General features: G+C 37.9%; 1 protein-coding gene across 3 annotated transcripts in view; it reads left to right on the forward strand.

Moving 5' to 3' along the window:
• The window catches only part of LOC122840966 (low-density lipoprotein receptor-related protein 8-like), a 92,797-nt gene that overhangs the window by 66,139 nt on the left and 7,013 nt on the right, over nucleotides 1–19,645 (forward strand). For 2 of the 3 annotated variants that reach the window (XM_044133804.1, XM_044133802.1), the window contains exons 9-16: nucleotides 1,866–1,991; nucleotides 8,207–8,378; nucleotides 10,498–10,725; nucleotides 12,387–12,505; nucleotides 13,321–13,460; nucleotides 16,688–16,829; nucleotides 17,043–17,195; nucleotides 18,660–18,935. In XM_044133804.1, coding sequence (XP_043989739.1) covers nucleotides 1,866–1,991; nucleotides 8,207–8,378; nucleotides 10,498–10,725; nucleotides 12,387–12,505; nucleotides 13,321–13,460; nucleotides 16,688–16,829; nucleotides 17,043–17,195; nucleotides 18,660–18,935 — 1,356 coding nt within the window. The remainder of the gene's footprint in view (nucleotides 1–1,865; nucleotides 1,992–8,206; nucleotides 8,379–10,497; nucleotides 10,726–12,386; nucleotides 12,506–13,320; nucleotides 13,461–16,687; nucleotides 16,830–17,042; nucleotides 17,196–18,659; nucleotides 18,936–19,645) is intronic. The other variant, XM_044133803.1, reaches the window with a different exon arrangement.

Raw genomic sequence — 19,645 nt, forward strand, 5'->3', positions numbered from 1 at the left:
GATAATGCAGTATTTTAATTCCAGATTAGAGAAAGCCACATAGTTTCAGTAAGTAAGTAGATATAGGAAAAAAAAATATTGGTATTGATTGTCAGCCAAATGAGTTTTAGTATATCGGCATATCGGATATTGACTAAAAATTTGATATCATGCGTCCATTAAAACTCCCACCTAAACTTATCATATTTTTATGAATTATCGTGATAGCTTGTTGTTTTATTTCTTTATTTTATATTTGGATCATGTATGAATTGCAGTATAACACTTATGTATATGTTAGTATATCATTTTTGGGTGCTTATGTTTATATTTGAATTTTCTAATATTTAACACTTTGGATGGAGTAGATGGTCAACAAATAATAAATTTTCCCTTGGAGATCAGTAAAGTATATTTAATTCTTCTGTTCTAGATGAAAGAGTGTAAGAATTATGGAAAAGTGGGAACAATTAATGAAGCAAAAAAAAAAATCTATACTTTTTTCATCTTTACACAAAATTCAAAATTGTGGAAAAGAATTTAATAGTTAACTTCTCTCCAAACACATCAATACAATCAATCAACAATCGACACCTTGGTGAAAGGTGGTAGTGGCAGCAGCGTGCAGTGGGGAAGGTTTTCTTCAGCAGGACCAGAGAAGCTGCTCAGAGTTTATAGGAAGATGGATGATGATAAATGCAGGGGCAACCCTGGAAGACAACAAAAATCTGGAGACTGGAAAACGACACTAAATATGCAGCAGGACGTTGATTATTTATTCCTTCAACTTTGCATTCATGATTTATATTCTGTTGGGCACTTCACAGAGCGTAGTCGTCCTTGAGTAGCCCACTTAAAAAATGGTAGTCAATGTTAATTCTGCACACAAAGTAGAATATTATGTCTTTACTTTGAAAAATCAACTTTTATTTTGAGGGTAGCTTTTGTTTAATGTAATATATATGTAAAGCAACCTTCTAGAGCCCTCCGTCATTGTAGCATTGTAAGCCGGCTTGCCACCAATAACGATTGCAATTGATTCTAAGAAGAAAAACTGGATGCAGAAATGCAGATTTTTTTTTTTTCCTATCAACACAAGGACCAAATTTTTTGCTTAAAATAAACAAAACCAGGAAAGTTCTCAGTTTGTGGAAAATCCAGTCTTGTTCTCCGGAATTGGAAACAAAATTTATATGATTGTAAAAGTACATGAAAGTAAAGTAAGAGGGTTGTACATTTATGAAAACCATTTTTAAATACAGTAAAATAATATGTGAAGTTGTTCATTTGCGATGTCTGCTGTTACTGAGAAGATAAAATTTGATTAAAATATATTGTTTCATACTGAATTGAACAAATTGTGTTCGGCCAATGGTATGGCTCCTAGGAACAGTCATAGTTGCCATTGTGGCACTGGGGGAAGAAGAAAATAATTGTACATTCCTGGTTTATAACATGAAATCCCAATAAGCAACAGTGCAGTTTACAGATTTAGCGTGGGAAGAGGTGAGAAAGTTTTCAGAGGCGCGAATACTTTTCAAAAGGCATCATGAGAGCAGCCGACTGACTGCTGACAAAGCCCGTTTAAATGTTTGCTGCTTTTCTAACTGGACTGCTCTTCATTCCCACAAGGAACCAGATGAACTTTCTATGCTCTCACACGTTCACACACACACAACACATTTTCCCGCCCTTTCCCAAACCGTCACACCCAGCGCAACCAAAAGAAAAAGGTGTTTAAAAAGAAAGGTCAGACGTGTCGTTCTTTCTTTCCTCGTATGACCTGTGCAAGCATCAGTTCTTAACAATTATCATACGACAAGAATGGTTGTCATTTTCTGTTCAGCTCTGCCACTGATAACATCTGTTTCTTGCCTTCTTCACAGACATCAACGAGTGTGAGAACCCTGACGCTTGCAGCCAGATATGCATCAACTACAAGGGAGATTTTAAGTGCGAGTGCTACGAAGGATATGAGATGGACCTGGTCACTAAGACTTGCAAGGCTGAAGGTGAGTCACAATAATTTACAGAAATGAAAGTAAAAAAAAATAAATAAAAAATTAGAGTGCGTTCACACCAGCCCAGTTTAGTCCGCTTCAATCCAAATAGTGTTTGTTCGCCTAGAACCTACGTTTCGGGAAATTGTGAACCAAAAAAAAGGAAACTCTGATCCGCCTAAGAACCTTGGCCTCTGTTCGGTGAAGTGAACTCTGGTGTGGTTTGAATGCAAATGCATATACAAGTGGAGCGGAGAACGCTCCAAAAGCAGGAAGCAAACTGTAGTGCAGGGCATTCTGGGTAAATACAACCAAAACAAGCAAGCGTGTTTTGCTACTCGGAGAAATGGCTCATGTTCTTTTGGCAAAAGCAAAACGTATATGAGTGTGTGTGGGTATGAATGTATATATTTGGCTATATGTGAACCCAGATAAAATGGGAAATTAATTAACCTATGTTTATGTTTTTGATTTAATAACGAGGGTCCATCTGAAAACATGGCATGAGTTTAACGGGCAGGATTTTAACGGGCAGGCATTCTTATTTCTTCCTACTCCTTTTTGAGATTGTTAAGATTGTAGTAGTACAAAAATATGTCTTTTGCAGTCCTCATTCATGTGTTTTATTTTCTACTTCTATCATGTTTGTCACATGAAGTGTGACAAACATGTGTTTGTAGTGTGAAAGTGAACCACACCAGTTGAAAATGTAACAAATGCTGCAGTTTTGCAATCAATCAGTCTACCGGACAATCGGGTGAAAATACCCCAGTAACAAGTGTTTATGATGGGACAAATAAAATTCATTTTTGAGTTTTTAGTATTGCAGGTAATAACTTCTACAGATTTAGCTAATTTTCTGTATGCATTTCCTTTGATAAGCGGGAAAGTCTGCTGTTTCACTGATAACGAAACAATCTCTGAGCAGTTGCTCATTAGGGGACCCAATCACTCGTTTGTACCGCAGCGTCAAAACCCTTCATATAATCATAAACATCTTTCTGCAATTTCAGTCTTATCACCATTTTGCAGCTGTTTGTGCACCTAAAAACATAAAAATGGCAAGCACAACTAGAGCAGCCAGCCTTGTCTTCTTGTTTTTTCACTGGTCAACTCCATCCACTGGCTCTCATCACCTTAGAGTTTCCTGAGTGACACCCTGATGTGTTTAGCCATGCTGAACATTTATAAATAGGCATATCAACTCTTCAGGGGTACCTGGCAGATCTAGGTGGAGGGAAATTACATCAATTTAGTCAATTTAGTTTGAGGATGCTGATAAATGTTAGGTGACAAGTGGGGAACGGAGTGAACTTCTTCAAAGTACCTTGATGCTCATCGGCTTTCAGCCATGAGTAGAGGCTGAGAAGAACGCCGTTGTTTTAAGTTCACGCCTCATTTAATGAACAGAAAGCAGTGAACTGGATTAATCACCTTCGTTTGTAAGTACTTTGGTTTTGTTTAATAAAAATTTTATCTATTTTAAAAATTTTATCTATTTTAAAGTCTCCCTTTATATTGTTTAATTTCAACACTCCATATATTGATCTTGCTGTGCTCCATGTAAGAAATGTTATATTGTCTTAAATGGAGATCTTTAAAAAATTGCAGAGTGTCTCTCTATCTTGAAAAAAAAAGAAAGAAAAAAAAGCAGAACCCTTATTCAACGTTTTGGATCAACAATAATTAACATCTCCATTTCCAACAAAAAAATTGACTACTTCAGTCATTAAAGTTTTGCACTATTTTATTGTTGAGTAGGTTAAAAAAAAGTATTTGCTTCTTTTTTCATGTTCTTTTTTGTCCTCATTTTCTGGTCCGTGAGCCAATTTAAAAGTTTGTACACCTCTGATTTAGACCCAATTTATGAGTCAGTGTCATATTTGTTTCTAGTTGTTGGTGCTATGTATCCCTATATATGTTGTCTAGGTTTAAACCAAGCAAACTGGCTGGTAAAAGTGGTCTAAGTTAAGACTTAAACAATTCATAAGATCCACGAAGAAGCCTGTGAAGAAGGCAAAAGCGTCAGAAAGCGCAACCTGGCGCTCAAAGTCCGTCATGTTGCAGCTTTTAAAAGTGCAGAGAATACTGTTGAACAGCATGTTTATTAATAATGGAACAAAAGGAAAGAGTTGCAGAGGAATAGCAGGTCGTACAGGACGTGGAACGGGGCAGACAGCCAACAGGAAAACGGAAGAATCCAGCTATGAATAATAAAACCAGCATCTTTCAATACTGGAGGAGGGAGAGGAAAGGAGAAAAGTGGCCGGCTGAAGGGAGGTGAATAATAACCAAATAGAAGCTGAACTTGGAGTCAAAGAAGTACAATCAAATGGTAGAAAGTTACAATAATGACATAGGGAAATTAAATCAAAATAAGGAATATTTATTTTTTAAAAACTAAACAGAAATGAACTCGCATTATTTCTTTTCTTCCGTCATTATACTGTGGTAATAAATTCAATGTGCAGAAATTACTATTTTCTTTTGTTTGTAGGTAGAAAATTGAGAGAACAATAGTAAAAATGGTGAGAAATTCCTTTTCCCTACATTTACACTTTTGTCACTTGTAAAACAAAACATTTCCAACCAAGTCAGTTGGGACATTTATTAGCCTTCTGAAATCTTCTTAGATTTATCTTCAATGAACAAAATGCTTGCTGGCTTTTGTGCGACTTATTCTTAACTTAAACCCAGCTGTTCTGTGAGGGACAGCTGGATTAAACGTTAGGCTATAAAACAATATCCAGAGGTGGAAACATCTAACCGGAAACCATTCAGTCCATCATCAGACAGTGGAAGGATGGTGGCAAAATTGCAAATCTGCCCCTTGGTAGATGGGATTAGGGGTCAAATTAAAATTTAAAATTAAAATTACCCCCATGGACATCCACCTAAACTGGACTCATGACATTTTTATGTGCTTGGGTAAAGTACAGTCCTATAACTGACAATTTGTGATAAAACTTTAAAAGAAATGTTATTCACTCACTGACTTAAGATGGGTTTAGAAAATATGAACTCAGAAGAACTGAATACAAACATGGTGCAGTGATTCTGAAAACTTTGCGTTATCCCTCCAATCTGAATCATTACACTGCTTTGCTTTAGTCCGTTGCCTAAAATCCCAATAAAAACGAGTAATAATGGTGGTTAGAGCATGACTGAAAAAAAAAAAAAAAAAAAAAGCATCTGTTGGGTATGAAAATGTTTGCAGTACAATATACAGTATGCGGTTATAACTGCCTTCTTCATTTCAGAGTGTTAGACGGGGAATAGCAGAGAATGCAGCAGTAGCAGCAGCAGCTGCTGTTGTTGAGGCGATAAAAAAAACAAAAACTCCACCTCAGCACTGACAGCTCATGACTCCAGCATGGCAGCAATTTCCCCTTAGAGACTTTTGAGATGACAGTATAATGACTGGTTTGTTTGTTTTTTTTTTGTTTTTTTTTGTTGCTTTATTTTTTTTTGGAGCACTTGGTCCAGCACCATGCCGTCAGTGTTCAGATTCGGGCCAGGTAGAGGAAGGAAAGGGCAGAAATAGAGAGAAAGTGTGGGATCACAACACTACACTGAGGTTGTGACACAAACTGTCAAATGGTGGAGCTAAGGACTGTAAAGTATTAATGAGAAACTTTCACATCCTGCCTCTGGAGACGAGAGGCTGCAGCTGGGATCATATTATTATTATACTCTGTTAGAGGGACATGGATTCAAAGAACGCACCGCACAGACAAAACCCTGCACACAATATGTTACAGTCCGCTGTCCTATTGACTAAATGCACTTTGCATTTAATTATGGAAATCGGGCAGCTCTAGCAATAGTTCAAACATGAAAGGAGTGTGCACAATAAACCATCAGTTGACAAAGCAAAGGAATTTTACACTTCTGATTATTTAGTCTAGGTTTTTGTTGACATTTTCTGTAGCACAACTTGAAGGTCAGTAATTATAATCGGGTAAATTATATTGATGGATTGCCATAGGAACACAGTGTTTATCCATGATTTGACTTACTTCTGAAGCCTTGTATCAATCAGTCGAAGCTGGGCTTAGTGTTTGGAGTTAATTAGCACATGTAGGCATACAAACACCCTCATATTAATGTAAAACTTTTGTTTTCTTTACTGATGGGGTCAATTGGTTGTGGGGACTGAAAATATACTTGACTATAAATGGAATTAATTTGTGCCCAACTTCAGATTGTAGATTTAGTAAAACTCTGACCTGGCAATGGCAATTTTTTTTTATTTTTTTTTTTTAATACAGCTAAATACTTAGTTTTTAGATAGACATATCCATAAATTAAACCCAAATAAAAGGAGATGCAGCATATGTCATTTACTCTAGTACATGACATATCATGTCTCGCTAACTTTCAAGTACATCACAAGATATTTGGTTCTGCAAGAACAGTGTAAAATGATTAATTGTTGAATCAAGGGGAAAAAGTTAACTTGATGTGTTGAAATGCTCAAATTTTTATTATGTGTTGTGAATGGTCACTCCAGTCGTTCCCTATAGGGTTAGTCAACCCTTAGCTTTGCTAAAATTTTCATAATACTGCAAACATTTCCCTATCCAGCTTTCTCTGACAGACAGAACTGGACTCTTCAAAGGATTAAAGCAGAACCACTTTGGTACATGTAACTTCCAGTTATTTGCAGTAGGAGACACTAGGGTAAGATGAGCATTTTGTCTTCAGGATCACTGCATCAAGGCAATCTTAGTTTGGTCGCTAACATATATTTACATTTATTTTAGGCTGTTCCGCAGCCCTTCAGACAATCAGAACCAGAGTGTAAACCAAACTGTTTTAGCATTTCTAAAGGAAGTTGTGTAAGGGGTAAGATGAGCTCCTCCTTTATATGTACCCACAGCTAAAATGCTACACTTTTCAGTCAGATTTATAACCTCATGTTGTAGCTCACACACAGTACCATTGATATATATAAAGCAAATTTTCAAATATTTACTTTGGTCTAAACACAATTCTTATGATTGGGCCGGGTTTAGACAAAAATAAATTCACTTCCAAGAGTGAAAAATGTTTTTTAAGAAATAAAACTTTACCCATGAGGTTCTTGCATTCGCAAACTTCATTTAATAATGCCTTCATCACATGAACAATGTTCCTAGAAACAAAGGGTGGCTCAGCTTACTCTATTCTCCCCTATTATCTACACACCTGTTTAAACCTCCCAGTCTAAATGACTGCTACCTCAACAGGTCAGAGCATTTCTATTATAAAAGTGTCTTCCACCTTTTTGGTTTCCCCTGACTTTGTTTTTCAAGCCTCTCTATGATGTGGATAATAGCTAACTGAGCCGTCTTGTTTTTCATACTCGCTATCAGCTGAGAAAAGGCAAAACACTGGCTGGAGTTGCATCTTTTTTTTTTCTTTACAGTTCCCAAAGGTACTTCTCTTTTGTTGTCTTCTATCTTTGCAAGTTGCCTGTGTAAAAGTTGACAACCTTCTCTTTAAGAGATGCGATCAGATTCACATCTATCTTTGCCAAAAGAGCGTGCGACTTTATAATACACTCAGACCTGTTCATCGATTTTCCAACAGTTTCGTCATTTCAGTGAAGGATTATTTGCCTCTTAATTGGAGGATTGTCAGCACTAAGTAACCATTCCTGGGTTATTTATCTTGGTATAAAACATGATATTTAGAATATTGACTTGTGCTGCAAAGGCAGAGCTCAATAGTTTCCTGTAGTTTTGATTGTAAGGCGGAACCCGAGTGCTTTAGGTAATAACTAATGTCTAAATCATCCTGACAAGGAACATCACGGTTCACAAGTCTTGCATGTATTCACTCGAGAGCAATTACATTTTGTTTTCAATCTCTTTGTTGGGATGTGATCGTAAATTGATCCCTCTACAGAAAGGTTAATTCGCTTTTATGCTCGGCACATACACTGGCTGGTTTGAATTGTGTTATTGGCTCTGTGCTTAACGATTCTGTGGAGCGCCAAGATGAGATCTGATTCCTAATTAAGGGAACCATCCGGAGCCCTTCCTCCACTTTCTACTAAACTGTCAAAGCTTATTCAGCTCCGCGTTTGTGGGTAAAATCCCTTCTCTAATGTGTTCCCCATATTAACCCTGTTTTTCCTTAAATGTTTTGGTCTATGATACATTTGTCTGCACTTCTACTCTGAATCTATGCTTACCTTATGTTCCAAAAAATCCCTTTCCTTTTGTTTTCTCTGGTTGCAGGGAAAAGCCCATATCTGCTGTTCACTAACCGCCATGAGATTCGACGCATCGACTTGGTGAAGAGGGACTACAGCCAGGTCGTGTCCACACAGAAGAACGCCGTGGCTCTAGACTTGGACGTTGCCAACAACCGCGTCTTCTGGTGTGACCGATTCCACAGGAAAATCTACAGGTACGATAGATTAATTATTTGAGGATATCACCAAATAAAGAAATTCAGGGTTTATGCATAAACAGTTTCTCTCAAATCTTTGCTTTGCATGCCATGAAACAATTAAAATGTGTAGTTTGCATTTGGTAGCTCCTGCTATTAGCAATTTTGATCTTAATCAGTAGCATTTGTTGGAACATCAAGATTGAAAGGTTTCAATGAAAAAAAACCTTAAACTCCTAGAAGATTTATCTAAACACTATCGGGTAGAGTTAAGCATAACTAATTTGTCTGGCTGCTTTAACATGGCAGGTGCTCACCTGCATTCTGCACTAAATAGACTCAAAGACTGATATTTATAGTAAATGCTAACTGCGTTATTCACAAATCTTCACAAATTATTACTTTTTAATCAATCTGTCCTTTTTTTAAAGCTTTACACCGTCTGCTTTCTCACATACAGGGAGTAAAGTTTAATCTACGTGCAACATACATTAATAATAATTAACTGGTATACTTAAATGCTGGTAATTGTAGTTCAGGGTGTTTATAAATGCTTAAAAAAATCTAAAGTTAAGGTCTTAATGTCATAAATGAATTTTTTTAATTTGTGAATCACAGGTCTTAGATTTTGTCATGGCAGGACGATATACAGGAGTATATTCCATGTAATTCACTCTTTAGCATAACTTTACTGTTGTGCTAAAGTTGGAGTTGTGCACAGACACCTTCACTGGATTCGGTGTCTCAAGGTTGTTGCTGCTCCTGTTAGCTAGCTGTAAATTTTCCTTTTATTTTCTTAAATAATTGCTTCTTTTGTTTCCAGAATAAACATGACATTTGTCTGCCAGTGACATCAGAACAAGTACAAAGGAAACAGTGTTTAAGTAGAGAAAATAAAATGTCCTGATGGATTTCAATCAGGACATTTTAGGGCAGCTAAGTGTTTACAGAGAAAAAACTAGCTGCTGATATAACCCTTGCAATCTTGCTCACTTTTTAACGTCCATCATGGGAAAGTGCAAATTTATCGCCAGCTGGCTGGACGACATTCATCTTTGCCGTTGTCTCACTTCTGTTGCCAAGCCATAATGATTTATTTATTAGCATTTTTTGGAGTAAATTTCTGCATTTTACAGGTCTTAATTTGTTTTAATGGTCTTTAGTGTGTCCCTAAACTCTTTAATAGTGATTAGCCTAGTTATTTTTTAAATAGTTTTATACAATCTGCCTCTCTAATGTTGTTGCTGATGTCTTTGGCAAATATTTTACACAAACCCACCTTCTGTACACAATCAAATACAAAAAAAAATCTGCTTTTTAAAGGCAGTCACACTTGATGATGAACGTCTCAACAATGGATTTGATTAGTAACACTTGGCTGATACTTACCTTCCTAATTCATCTTGCAAACTGGTGAGGCTGGGTTGCTGGAGTGCATCTTTTTCATAGTTTCTTGATATCATTTCATCTAAAACATTGCCCGAATTAAGAATTTCCAACAACAAAGTCCCTGGGATGCAGAAACACATCTGAATCAACAGGATTTGTTTTTAGGTAATTATGTCTTTTAATGCTCTCTTATGAGATTCAGCTTTATTTGATTGTAATGAGACTCGGCTCACGTCTCCTCTTTTGTTATCCAAACCATATTTTATCCCCCAGAGCATTCTAATTGGAGCGCCGCGTTCTTTTTATAACATAGACGTTAAAAGAACCACCTCTCTGGAGAAACCGAAATTGAAATTCTTGCTAGCTGCTTTGCCCTTTCCTCGCACCTCTGCCGGGTCCAAATGATTAGCGACCTGGGCAAGCCTCAAATGAAGCCTCATCTATTCTGATAAGCGATTTACCCAACAAGGACAATAACCCTGGAATGAACCTGCATTGTGCAGGCCCAAGGCTACAACTCCCACCGTAACCTCATTCTCTGCTGTTCATTGACTTCACAGCACAGTGCTGATTTCAGGTACTCTATATATGTATCAGCTGCCATCATAAAATACATCTAAGTTACTGTGATTGCCCCTTGAAAAATGTATCAAACCAATGTGCCAAAGAGACATTCTCCCCCTGTGTCCTTCTCTGCCTCTTATGACATTCCCTTCCCCCTTTTTCCTGCCCCCTTCGCTCCCTGCAGCGCCTTCATCCACGAGGCCAGCGACCCCTCCCAGCAGGTGCCGCTGGTGGATTCGTCTCTGCAGACTCCTGTGGGCCTGGCGCTGGACTGGCTCCAACACAACCTGTACTGGACCGACTCGGGAGACAAATCCATCTCTGTGTCCTCAGTGGACGGCACCAAGAGGCGCGTCCTCATCAGCTCTGACCTGAGCGAGCCCCGGGCCATAGCGCTGGATCCCCACCACGGGTAATTGTGCAGAAACAGCCGCCGGCGCCATTTACAGTGCAGTTTTCACCTTTTCCACATTTAAATTAATGTCATGTTAATTTAGGGCTTTTGTTGATGCATTTGAATTCCCTTCTTGACATACGTAGTTTTTCTGCATTTCTCAAAAGGAGTTTTATCCAAATAATATGAAGTGTGCATTAGGACCGAAACAATTAATCAGATTGATCCGATTAATTGTGATTAATTGATTATTGAAATAATCTTCAAGCCGTTTTGTAACTAATTTAGTTGAGAGCATACAGTGGAGTACACAGACTCTAAAAAAATTAAATTTGCTTTAAAAACAGCACACTCAGCAATAATTACTCCAAAACTGTACAAAAAATATATACATTTTGCATTTAAAATAAAAAAAAACTTTTGCAAATATGCATAAGGAACTGCTCAAGAGGAATAGCTCTAGCTTCTCCTATTGTTCTTATTGCATTTTAGGCAAAAAAAAAAGAGGAAACTTATTTAAGAAAGGAATTGAATTATTTGCATATATTTTAATGTATTTCTAATATAAAATAATATAGGTCGCTAATACAAAAAAAGCTAAGTAGATAATGAACAATATGTAGAATGTGCTGATTTTATCGTCAAAATAATCATTATAATAATCAATTCCAGTTGGAATCGTTTGTTGCAGCTCTAATCTGTCTTTGTAATTGTGAAACTGTGTGAATTAGACAAAATCTGCAATGAATGCAAACCTGTGCAAACATGATCCATCTTTGAAAGTCATTGAAGTTTTTCTTTTTCTTTTTACCAATCATTCAAATGCATCATTTATAACCTCGATGAGCGGAGATCAACTTTTCTCTGCCAATGTTTAAGGCATTTAATCAGTAATTGACCCTGGTTAGTGAAACAAAACATTAATAATTTTAACAGTGCTTTTAATCATCATTAATCATGGCTAATGTAAACTGTTGTGATTATTTCTTCCGCACAAAACCTTTATTTGACCTTCTAATTTTAAAATCTATGCTAATTAATGAGGTTCATGTTGTGAATTCACATAACAATTTGCAATACATCAGCATAATATGGTGTCAGACTGAGTTTATAGACACAAGACGGCAATTATTCTGGACTTTTTTATTCATCAGGCTAAATTATTGAAGATGATTGTGACGGTGAACTCGGATATGAATTTCGATTTGAGCCGTCTGACATTGAACAAATGAAATGTGTTTCCACTCATCTCTATCCTGGAGTTAAAGGTCAAAGGCCCGATTTTTTTTCTCTTTTTTTTTTAAACTGATTTTTATATATTGTCATGTCACTTGAGAAGCTGTCTGAACAGTTTTATACAGAAACAGTTTCATATAATTTATCTGCTCAAGTTGTGATGCACAGAAATTCAGGACTTTACATATCCAGACTTAACTGAAGCACAAGAACATGAAGAATATTCTGATGTTTTTAGTAACCCAAGTCATTTTTTAGGTACTGGACGTGCTATTGTGACTTACAGGAATATTCTGTAAATCACATATGTTGGTAGAGGAACTATGTAGCAGACTAGTCACAATGTTCAATGAAGGTTCCTCATTTCTGTTTCTAGCGTTGAACATTTTGTTCATTATCAAAATATTCCAAATAAAATAATGAATTTATTATCTTTCTTTCAGCTTCATGTATTGGTCAGACTGGGGCACACGAGCCAAGATAGAGAAGGCCGGGATGAACGGAGTGGATCGGCAGGTTCTGGTGTCTGAAAATATTGAGTGGCCCAATGGCATTACTCTAGGTAAGTGGGGACAATAATACTAGATTAAAGGGGCAGTACTGTACTAAATATTACACCAAGTTACAATGTTATTCCCTCATCAAAAACATACGTGGAGTGTTGCCTTGATTATTTCATGCTTGTTTGAGAAATCCTTTAATCACCTGTGGCAACCATTCAGCTATGCAAAACACCAAAAGCTTCCAAGTTTCTGCTTCACAGAGCCTTCCCCCCCTTTCCCCTCTTGTGAGTCCCCCAATCAGCTCCTTCAGACTAGCCAGCAGCAAATAGCAAACACCTGTTGGAGCTGTGCGGCAGCTGAACTCATTATATGAGCTACTTCTCAGTGAAAAGCTTGTAAAAACGTTGTTAAAGGGTTCATAGAGGAGAAATATTGTGATGACTTCCCGAAGGTGGAGTTTCAGAAAGAGCAGGATTTTTTTTAAAGGGACAGAGATCCAATTTCAATGCATTAAATTACAAAGTCTACTTTCTTTTAAGTCATATTTAATATATAGAGCATTTTTCTAACAACTGAGTTACTTGATTATGCTATAAAATGGCACTGTGTGCCTGGAACGTACATAATACTTCCCCTTTTAAGAAAAATACTGTTGCTTTGAAATGATATTTCAAGTGTTTTGAATCCGTAAATCTCTGTGTTGTGTAACACTGACAATCTGACATTTAAAAAAAAAAACTAATCCATTCCAACCAAAGGGATTTGTCGGTCGATGTACATGAAGGCTTACCACAGAGACGATCAGTTTCTGTTGAGTCTGGGGAAAGCCCTCCGTCCTCCTCCTCCTCCTGATGTGTGTCTGTGTGCTCCTCAGACGTAGCCAACCGGCGCCTCTACTGGGTCGACTCCAAACTGCATCTCATAGCCAGTGTGGACCTGAACGGAGCTCACCGGAGAACACACATGTCCTCTGCAGAGAGATTGGGACACCCTTACGCTCTGGCTGTCTTCGAGGTTTGTGTGTTGCTTCTCAGATTAATTCACAATTGATTTTAAAGATTTTCTCCTCCCACAGTGTATCACATCTTCAAATAAAAAATAAAAAAACACCTCATAGGAGTGGTGAATTTGAATCCAAATCAGTCAATTTATTCAGCTTATTTCATGCTCAGTTGGTGGGTGTCCATTTTTTTAGCCTTTTGTCTCGTCTCCTTGTTGCTTTCACTGGCTTTGCATACCAAATAAGAAGTAGAGATGATTCCGGAGGAGAATACACACTTCTCTTTCTGGTCACCAGCCAAGTCTTTTGTGTGCATGTGATGAATCGAGGCCTTCAGAGGAAATAAATCCAATCAAGACTCTTCGTGCCTGTGAGTAAAAACCCACTGTAGTTTTCAGAAGAGTTGCCTCTGCAGCAAATGTAGAACCATCCCTCAGAGGGGTTCCTCCAATGGACCGAGTCTCGGTAAGACTACAGGTAGAGACGAATCCTCTTCACTTTAAAATGCTTCTCCAAGAAGGGAGCACATTTCTTGACACCGCTGGTAAAGATATATAAAAAGTGTTCAAATGAATTCATCTTTTATTGCAGTAGCATAATCTCACAGAGGAAAACGCCCCACTCTGTTAAGACATAGACGAGGCATCGCCTGATTGAATTCTGAAGCTTTCCCCTCCAGTTTAGACAGACTATTGAAGTAACAAAGCATGTTATGTCCTCCCACTGCCGGCTTTTGCTGGATTATCTTCAGCTCTTGCACCCTTCCTGGGCTGCAAGGTTAGAAACCCTCTCCTCACTTCCTGATATGTGAAATCCTGTCCAGGAGGTAGAGATGCGCTCATCACTCCATAATATGAGCAGCATGACCATTGAGTGATCAAATCTGGACTTAGACATGATGTGTGTTAGACTGTATTGGCGTTTAATGGTTTATTTAAAGTAATGATGCACTGACACAAAAATTTGACATTTATATTGCAATTAATATTGCTCTTATGGCTGATAACCAATATTTACTGGTACTATATTGTTTATTTATCCTCTACTTCAGTTAAACTGCCCATAATCCAGTGCTGCATCGCTCTCACCGTCTCATGACCAAACAAATATCACACGACCAACTTTCTTCCCTTTCCCCCCAGCAGTAAATGGCAACAAGATGGAAATAAATATCGGTTGTTAATATCGGCCGGATTCCAAAAGGAGGAAGTAAGCTATTGCGCAGGGCATTCTGGGTAAATACAACCAATACAAATGATACTGGGAGAAACAGCTTGTGGTCTTTTACCAATGACAAAAGATGAAATCCTGAAAGTGCTAAAAACTGACGCCACTCCATTTTGGTTTACATTTTGTGCAGAAGGGAGTAGCGCTCAGTGTTTTCATCTTCAGAGTGTCTTTTCCTTCAGTAGTTGTTGGTGCAGCGCCACCACAGGCGAGGTGGGGGGTGACAGGTTATTCAATTATTTTGTGTTGTTTGACACAGTGTAGCGTGAAGCCAAACCACGGCAGCTAAAAATGTCATAAATGTTGCAATTTTGTCTATCAGGTGTAAAAGTGCCCTGAGTTGATATAAATGTTTTTGTAATTTTTAGTAATCAATGACTTCCTGTTTCTCTTGGGTGTAATAAGACGTGACACAGAGGCCCATTTCTAACAGCCATTTGCCAGAAAGCTTGATGGTAAGGGAGATCAAACTAAATCAACCACAAACTGCACCAAAAAGTGCCATCTTGTTGTCACCAGGTCTCCATAGGGACAGTTAAACACCAATTAAGCCTTTTCTGTCCTACATCACAAATAGAAACGTGGAGTTGCCAAAAGATAGCACTTTTAAGCAATACCCAGTCCAGGTATTTTTAGAGTGCAACAGCGGAGGAATGTGTGGACAAGCACCTGGCGACCGCTGATATAGTCAGCCAGACAGCGGCAGTAATGCGATGCATGCGAGAGGCCCCACTCAGTATTGCTGGGCTGGTGTGTTTCCAGCATGCTGAACAAGAGAGTCACCTTGTAGTCACAACAGGCCAGAGTGAAGCCAGCCATCGATTATGTCTTGTACTACAGGGAATTTATCATAATTTTACAAAGTACCTTCACAGTGCCGGCTGAACCAGGACGATAGAAAATTGGCAGGGTTTTATTTGAAGCAGCCAAAACAACATTTAAAAAGAGGATGAGGTCATTTCATTTTACAATGCTATTTGATTATTAAAAAAACAATATATGAGTGGGAAGCAAACTGATGATGTGCTGCGTTTGACAAACGCAGAGCTCGATCGTCATCATTTAGTTTACCATCATCGATCGTGTCAGTATTCATAGTGTACTTTTAAGGAAGCATCACAAACAAAAGCTTTCTTCTGTGAAACCTGTCGCTTTAAGATATTAAGCTTAAGATTTTTGTGTCTGATTCTGTCACTTTGTTTCACTTAAGATCTAACAATGAAACCACTTGCTTTGTTTTTACAACAAAATGTTTACTCTGAAACACCATGTTATATTTTTCCAGGTAAACGGCATTGGACAAACAGAGAAAACATTGTTGAATAAAATGTAATTAAATCACTGAGGCTGTTGAATTGTACTGCGGTGATGAATTGTTTTGTTCTCAGATCAGGACTCCGACATCTTGTAGTCTAAGGTATTACCTGTTTTTGCTTTTAATTGGGTTAATTAACTACAGGTAATTTCAGAGGAATGATAAAGCCTCTCATAATTAAACAATATTTGCACAAATTCATAAACCAGTCCATAAAACAAAGCAATGAACTTTCTTCTTTATATCAAATTAACATAACCAAAATTAAGTGGCAACGTTAAATATTTAGGTACAAGCTTGGAGTTTTAGAGCGCCCTGATTGTGGACTACCACTTGTTACTTCAACTAAGAACCAACCATAACCAAAAATAACCTCACCGTCTCATGACCAAAATGTCCAATTTCTCAGAATGTGAAACTGTCAGAACAGCTAAATGAGAACTGAAGATGAGAACTGAAGGTCATAAAATCTGTGCAATCTATCTACAGGTTCTCTCTGGGAATATACTTTCTGTGCAACGCTTGTAAAAATATCTGAACCTTAGGAGTTACGGTGGTTAGAAACATGAGATTAAGATGTGTTTGCAAGTAATGAACTCTGTTTTGGAATTTACCCCGACTACAATGTTTTGACTGCTGTCATGAGGTCACAGTTACCCTGACAACAACAACTTTTGATTTTTATCGCCCGTGCTGCAGGATCGGATCTACTGGACCGACAGAGACAAGGCAGCAGTTTTTATGGCCAATCGGTTAACCGGCGAGGACATCCAGGCTCTGGCTGAAAACCTGAATGATCCCCATGACATTGTGGTTTTCCACCAGCTCCGACAGCCACCAGGTGTGTGTTCAGTCTGTGTGAGGCCCCTGGGTGTGTAGAAATGAGCTCATAATCAAACTCAACCACGTTTTCTCTTGGTGCCTAAGAAGTGCTGACCACTTCAGAACAGGCATCCGAAGGACGGAGACAAGGACACATTTGAACCGCGTAAATCCTTGCTGTCTTTATGTTAACCTCAAGATCTTTTTGCCTCTCACTCATTTCTATTTTCAGGTCCAGACAGCTGTAATCTGGGCAGTGTAGCCAATGGGGGTTGCGAGTACTTATGCCTTAAAGCACCACAGATCACCGAACATTCTCCCAAATACACTTGTGCGTGTCCAGATGGACAGGACTTGGGGCCTGATATGAGGGGCTGCGTACCAGGTGAGGGTCTGAGGGACTGCATGGTTTTGTTGGGTACAAAAAAGATTCTGCTGTACACATGGCTATCATAGAAACAGAGCAGCGATTCCCCACTGGAATGGGTTCTGCAGAGCTCATGTCAAAAACTATGCTTTAAAAATGTCTCAAATTTATGTATCTAAAATAAAGGCCTTAAAATGTCTTGAATTAATTAGAAAAAATGTAAGTCAGCCTTAAATATGTTATTCACATGTCTTAAATTTTGTGGTGGCAGGAATACTTAATCTCATATATTGAATGTAGTTTATTTTTCGCTAACAACCTGCTAACATACTCTTGCTAGCTAGCTTCTTGCATCAATCGTGGATAAGTGCAAATTTATCACCAGCTTGCTGGATGACATTCGTCTTTGCCACTGGCTCACTTCTGTTGCCAACCAATACCATGCTGCGCTCATTCTGTGCAACAAAGCTAGGTACTACTGCTGTTTAAATATGCAATTTTCTTTCGTACAGTTCTACCGTGAAACGGGTCTTAAATTTAGTTCATAATGCTCTTGAAGGGGTCTTAAAAAGTCTTAAATTTAAGGTGGTGAAACCTGCAGAAACACTGCTAATGCCAAAAAGATAATCAACATGCATACTATAAAACAACAGTTAATTGAGTGGCAATAGTGTGGATTGCAAACCTGGGATCTACTGGTGCAGAAAGAAGCAGGGTTGTTGATCTCCAGTCCTTAAGGTCCAAAGTTGTTCAACTTTTAGATGAAAACGCCTTCAGCATATTCAAATCCAATAACTAGGACTTCAGTAGGACTTTTACAGAACTTAACTTCATGCAGAGGACATTATTTGGTCTTTTTATTCAAGTGTTTTGGACCAAAGACCTGGAGTTCAACACCCAATGATTTTTGTTTTACATCTTAAACTGTGTTTTACATCATCTGTGTTCAGTGGAGAGTAATCCAGTTCTGGTTATATCTTTCAAAGTTTAAATTTTGAACAAGAAACTGCCAGATGCAGTCCAGTGAAAAACTGAAATAACCTTTTAGTTTACCACTGATGGGAAGATCTTAAGCAAATATTGACTTAATTGTCAGGAGGAGCTAAGGAGGGATTAGCCAGGGATTCTCACAGTGCTAAGAATATTTTTTCATTTCATGACCTACTTCCTTTATTATGTCAAAATAAAAGTATCCAACAGATTAAAACACTCACCTTCATATTAACAACTCCTACTACTAAGTTCAGATTAGATCTGGATTGTGGTTGGCAAGTCAGAGTTTTGTATGATGAGGAATATTGTGGTGTGTTGTTATTATCTTCACACTCAAAATGTTCTTGGCATTGTTTTTATAGATCCTCCTCACAAACTGGGAGCACCTCAAGACTTCACAATGATTGTTAAACTTAAGTTTAAGTTTTGTTTATTTGAATAAAACATCTCTAGATCTAATCTCCAGCTTTGATTTAACATTTCTCTTAGCAGCACCAAGGAACGACGTGACGGCGAGACCGCCACCTGCCTTTGAATTTACACCTGACGCCACAGGCATCGCTCCATCCTCAGGAGGAGTCTCGCAGGCAGACGACGTCCCCTACTTGAGCACCGCTCCATCTGCTTCCCCCGAGTTTCTCACGCCACTCAGCACGCTGCAGCCTCTGTCGTCGCAGGAGTCCGAGTCACTGGGCTCCCACTCCACAGCCACGGCCATGGTCATCTCAACCACGTCTGCAGGGGACAGCAGTGTCTCCCAACACTGTGAGTGTGCAGTCTTGAAAAAGTAGAATTGTTATCAGGGCTGAAACGATTAATCAAATCAATCGTGATTAATCAATTATCAAGATAATCGTCAGCTATTTTAATCATCGATTAATAGTCAGTTGGGCTATGCATACTCTGGCTGTAGCCGTCTGCTGAAAGAACAACAGTCAGGACAGTAATTAGGCCAGAATTGTACAAAAAATAAACATTAAAAGACAAACACACTTTGTCTTTTAATATATTTTCCCAAGAACTCCTGAAGTGGCATTTTTAGCTTCACCTGATTCAAAATCTGTAAATAAATAAATAGATAAATGAAATCTCCCGCAAACTGCTATCCAGTTATTAATCCAAAACAATCAATCAACAGATGAGTACAGAGTATTTTTTTGAGCTGCACATGCATACTTTGCTACAAATAAATAAGCGTTCACAAAAGGAATGCTGTTATTGCATTTTAGGCAATAAAATGTTTGTTTTATTTAAAACAAATGAGCTCAATTTGTTTTAAATAAAACAAATTATCTTTAATTTCTTTTAAATAAAACAAATTTAGCTCATTTACTGTCTTTTTGATATCTTTTTGATATTGTGTAGAAATGGCTGAAGCGGTTACATAAAAAAATCTGTTAAATGTGCCAATTTTTTTTATGCAATTAATCAATTAATCGTCAAAAATAATCGATTACTAAAATAACTGTTAGATG

This window comes from Gambusia affinis, linkage group LG12, assembly GCF_019740435.1.
Source record: "Gambusia affinis linkage group LG12, SWU_Gaff_1.0, whole genome shotgun sequence".
NCBI lineage: Eukaryota > Metazoa > Chordata > Actinopteri > Cyprinodontiformes > Poeciliidae > Gambusia > Gambusia affinis.